Below are 5,002 nucleotides of genomic sequence, written 5' to 3'. Positions count from 1 at the left end.
GTGCACTCTGGGCCGTTCCACCCTCCTTCTCCCCCTCCCCCCTGAGCCTGGTGCACTCTGGGCCGTTCCACCCTCCATCTCCCCCTCCCCCTGAGCCTGGTGCACTCTGGGCCGTTCCACCCTCCTTCTCCCCCTCCCCCTGAGCCTGGTGCACTCTGGGCCGTTCCACCCTCCATCTCCCCCTCCCCTTGAGCCTGGTGCACTCTGGGCCGTTCCACCCTCCTTCTCCCCCTCCCCCTGAGCCTGGTGCACTCTGGGCCGTTCCACCCTCCTTCTCCCCCTCCCCCTGCAGCTTGGCGCACTCTGGGCCGTTCCACCCTCCATCTCCCCCTCCCCCTGAGCCTGGCGCACTCTGGGCTGTTCCTCCGGACCCCTCCCCTCCCTCTGACTGCTGCAAACGGATAAACAGGCGCGCACTGAGCCCCGCCCCCTCCTGATTGGAGGCGCTCACGTGAGCCCTCGCGGAGGGGCCGCCCTCCGGGGCCGCTGATTGGCCGGGGGGCGCGGCGGCCGCCGCTGATTGGCGGGGGCGGAGGGGCGGGGCCGAGGGCGCCGTTGCCATGAGCTGGGGCCGCCTGGGCAGAGGGCTGCTGCTGTGCGGGGCGCTGGGAGCGCGGGGCCCGAGTCGGACCATGGTGAGCGCACCCCCCCCCGGGTCACGTGCTTGGCTGGGGAGGGCTCGGGGCGGGGGGGTCACGTGCTTGGCTGGGGAGGGGGGGGGCGCGCGGCTTGGGGCGGGGGGGTCACGTGCTTGGCTGGGGGGGTCGGGGGGCGCGCGGTTTGGGGCGGGGGGGTCACGTGCTTGGCTGGGGGGTCGGGGGGGCGCGCGGCTTGGGGCGGGGGGGTCACGTGCTTGGCTGGGGGGTCGGGGGGGCGCGCGGCTTGGGGCGGGGGGGTCACGTGCTTGGCTGGGGGGTCCCGGGGGGGGGCGCGCGGCTTGGGGCGGGGGGTCACGTGCTTGGCTGGGGGGTCCCGGGGGGGGGCGCGCGGCTTGGGGCGGGGGGGGTCACGTGCTTGGCTGGGGGGTCCCGGGGGGGGGCGCGCGGCTTGGGGCGGGGGGGTCACGTGCTTGGCTGGGGATTCACGGGGGGGTGCGGGCTCGGCTCGGGGGCATCCCGGGGGGGCACTTGCCTCGGGGTGGGGGGGTCACGTGCTCGGCTGTGGGGGGCCTGACCATGTCCCCCCCCCCCCCAGTGCGCGCACGCGGAGGATTGGCTCGCGGCCAAGTCCATCTACGAGTTCCGCGCCACCGACATCGATGGGCACGAGGTGTCCCTGGACAAGTACCGGTACGTGCCCCCCCCCCCGGCCCTGCGGGGGGGCAGCTCGGTGGGGGGGCCAAGGCTCTGCCATTCCCACGCCCGGGGGGGGGGTCCTGCGGCCGGGGACCGTGTCCGAGGCGAGATCCAGGGGGAGGGGGATGCACGGGCGGGGCGGGCGGGCCCCCCCCCCCAGTGACGCCTGCTTCTTCCTCAGGGGCCTCGTCTGCATCATCGTGAACGTGGCCTCCAAATGAGGCAAGACGGCCGTGAACTACACTCAGCTGGTCGACATGTACGCCCGGCTCGCTGAGAGAGGTTTACGCATCTTGGGCTTCCCCTGCAACCAGTTTGGAAAACAGGTGGGGGGCACCTCTGCCCACCGAGGAAAGGGGGAGCCTTAGCCCAGGGACCTGCCCCCGGAGCTCTGGAAGCGCCCAGCTTTCTCCCTAGCATGGGGCTGGCTCTGTCCTTAGCATGGGCCTGGCAAGTAGCCCAAGCAATTAGTCTCTGATAATGCAGCTGCCTTATCTGCTGGTAGTAATTAGCTATTTCAGCATAGGCGTGTTTGGCCTGTTCGCTCTGACATGTCTGAGAAGCAGTCGTGGCGACTTTTTCCATGCTTGGCTGCCCCACCAATTAGGGGCAATGCACCCAGTCTTGCTGAGGTCCTCTGGACTCTGAGTCCTCAGCTGGGCTGCTTGGGGCACCAGGAGGCTGTGGGTGGCTCAGTGCCCATTAGAACATGGAACCATAGCTTTGCCAGGCATCCAAGTGGATTGTATGGCTTCATCTCCCAAACCCAACTGTATTCAAGTAACCATGTTCCCTGCTGGCAGTGAGTGGAATATTCTCAGAGCAGACAGCTCACTTCTCCTCTGTCCCCTAGCTCGCCCGGTGTCCTTCCTGCCACGTAGCCGGACCTGCCCCTCTGAATCCGAGTTGGGTGCTGGGCTTAATCCAAATGGCAGGGGTTCTGGGTAGTCGGTCATGGCCTAACAATGCAAGACCGCTTGCGTCACACAGCAGCCTTTCTCTCTGCTTCTCAGGAGCCTGGAGATGAGTCTCAGATCAAACAGTTTGTTGCAAGTTATGGGGTGAAGTTTGACATGTTTAGCAAGATCGAGGTCAACGGGAACAACGCACATCCTCTCTGGAAATGGATGAAAGAGCAGCCCAAGGGAAGAGGCCTCCTGGGAAAGTGAGTACAGACCTGGGGAGCAGCAGCCGTGGAAGGAAGCTGGCCCCATCGATGTGGGGAAGGAGGGGGCAGGAAGCGGGCAATATTGGGTTGAAACCAAAGAGGAGACTTAAGCCCACCCCACTGCATGGCTGTGAGGCTACCTAGCAGCTGGGCTACGTGCTGGACCGGGGGTGGAGGGATTGGGAAGCTGCTGGAAGAGGCAGAGCAGGGTGGGGCTGGGGTGGGAGGTGGCTCCTCTCAGTGCTGTATCACCGCTGTTATCTCACTGGTGTTCTCTCCTCCCTAGTGCAATAAAATGGAACTTCACAAAGGTAGGACGCTGCTCTCTTCACTGGGGTTTAACCTCTAACATGGCCTGACCACTCTTGGTGTAAGATCCAAGAAACTGGGGGGGGGGGGGGGAGGAGATGTTTCAAGAAACATTTAGGAACCACTGGAAGAGGTGGGGAGCCTAGTAAGATGCCTGTCTTGCACTGGCGCAGCCACTCCTAGACACACAGCCAAGGCCCTGATCCCTTGTGTAGGTCCTAGATCAAATGCTCTAAGTGACGGGTGTCCTGGCCAGACTCCAGCTTGCCCAGCTACATTCTACCTCACTCCTTCCCGGGGCTCCTCCGTCTTCCCCGTGTGCATGAGGTGGCTGCATTTCAGCATGGGGGGGAGGGGAGGGGATGAGGCCTAGGGATGTAATAGCAAAAGTATATTGGCTAATGCTGTAGACTCTATGCATTCCTCCCCTCCCCCTGCACCACTAACTCTTCTTTTAGCTCAGTTCTGGCTCACGCTGGGCCTGGGGCCTACCCCCTGCTGCAGCTCTGCATTTAAAGTGTATTCGGAACCAGGCGGGCATGTAGTCTGGCTCGCATCGGGTCCGGGAGTTCAGACCCCCCCCTCCCCCCCCCGCCTTCCCTGGACCGGGGCTGCTGCCTCTATCAAAGGCCCCTGAACCGGGCACTATAGACTTGACTGACAGAATTCATGAGGTTACTTGACTCTGCAATTAACTGGTATTTAGCACCCTGAGAGAGGCCTCCCACATCAGGAGTTCTGATTTCAAAGGCTCTGGGAAGGGGCTGCAGTTCTTGTGACTGACCAGGGAGGGATCGTGCTGTTTTCCAGGTGCCCACCAAGCTGCTTCTCCATCCATGGCCTCTGCTGCCTGGGGAGTTAGACCAGCTGCTGCTCTTTGGGCTGTTGGGTTCCAGGTGTGACTGCAGCGCTGGCATCCCGCAGGGCAGAGCTCTCCTGGGGGTCCAGGGTTATTCATGCTTGTCTCTTAACTCCACAGTTCCTCATTGACAGGGAGGGCCAGGTGGTGAAGAGATACAGCCCCATGGAAGATCCATACGTGAGTCAGCCTGTGTCAAGCACAGATGAAGTGGGCCCAAGCCCGGGGGAGAAGGGTGCTCTGCCAGTAGCTTCTGGCACTGCTCTTGCTATTAGTCATGTACCTGGGGGGAGAAGAGAGGGAGCATCATGACCTTGGCCATGAACATCTCTGCAGTGAACACCCTGGCATCCTTCCACTCAGCAGGGCAGCTGCCCTTGCACCCTCCAGTGGGTTGGGCGTTGCCTCTGCCGGGAAGTAATGCAGAGGGATGAAGATGAGCCAGGCAGGAAGCAGGGTCTACAGCTTGTGTGGGGGATGTCTTGTCAGTCTAGAGCCCTGGTTTCAGCAGGCAGGGGCTAGTTTTGATGGGACACTGGGGGGAGGGGGAGTCTCCATGTGTCCTCAAGACAGGCAGCACCTCTGTTTCCTCCTCTGCAGCTGATTGAGAAGGACCTGCCTAACTACCTGTAAAGCTGTTCAATGAGACACTGGACCATTCCCTCTGCTTAGCAGTGGCGCTCACCTGCTCCCTGCGGAGTCTTCCCATCCGGCCCCCATGACGGCCTGCCTTCAAGCCAGCCTGCTGGTGAGACAGGCCCGAAAGCTCGGCGTACATGTGCTGGAGGAAGGCTTCTCTGGGCTGGTGGCTGTTGCTGGCAGGCTCCCTAGTCCTGCCTTGGGCACTGACACTTCATTGCAATAAAAGATTATGCTGAATGGCCAATGTCTGGTCTGTCTGATGGGCCCGGCCTTGGGTGATGGGCCAGGTTGGGAAATGCTGGGGCCTGTTCCAAGCTGAGACTCTGGGGGAGGGTGTCTTGTGCAATGCAAGAAAAAGGGCTGAATGTGTTGGCAACAGGGTCACGCTGGGCCCTGTGACAGCAGCGGGGGAGGGGGCAGACAAGTGCCTGCTGCTGGGTGTTACAGGCAAGTTGGAATGGGGGAGGAGGGGGAGTAAACTAACCCCGGGGACCACTCTGCTGAAGCCTGGGCTGAATGGGAACTCGTGGCCCTGCTGGGCTGAGCGGGATAATCCTCAGTCGTGCCAGCAGGAATTAGCAGTGAGTCTATAAAAATAGCTCTAGGGGAGACCTAGATCTTCCATCCAGGCCAAAGCTGCGTCTTTGCCAGTTCAGCTCCAGCAGGGGCGGAGGGGCTGGGCTCCCTGCCCCACGGGCCAGTGACCTGTGCGGGACTGAATTCAGTTGT

The 5,002-nt window shown here is 62.5% G+C and overlaps 1 protein-coding gene across 1 annotated transcript; it reads left to right on the top strand.

Annotated features, from left to right (window-relative positions):
- The first annotated feature begins 479 nt into the window (after positions 1–479).
- On the top strand, positions 480–4,517 carry GPX4 (glutathione peroxidase 4). The gene is made up of 7 exons (XM_075902666.2): positions 480–635; positions 1,195–1,289; positions 1,477–1,621; positions 2,309–2,460; positions 2,750–2,774; positions 3,752–3,811; positions 4,232–4,517. Exons 1-7 carry the CDS (start codon positions 561–563, stop codon positions 4,262–4,264), a joined length of 585 nt encoding a protein of 194 aa, XP_075758781.2. The 5' UTR covers positions 480–560; the 3' UTR covers positions 4,265–4,517.
- The last annotated feature ends 485 nt before the right edge of the window (positions 4,518–5,002 follow it).

This window comes from Pelodiscus sinensis, chromosome 32 (assembly GCF_052426305.1).
Source record: "Pelodiscus sinensis isolate ZL-2025 chromosome 32, ASM5242630v1, whole genome shotgun sequence".
NCBI lineage: Eukaryota > Metazoa > Chordata > Testudines > Trionychidae > Pelodiscus > Pelodiscus sinensis.
The sequence above is the reverse complement of the archived record's forward strand: the minus strand, read 5'-3'. Positions and strand labels throughout refer to the sequence as shown.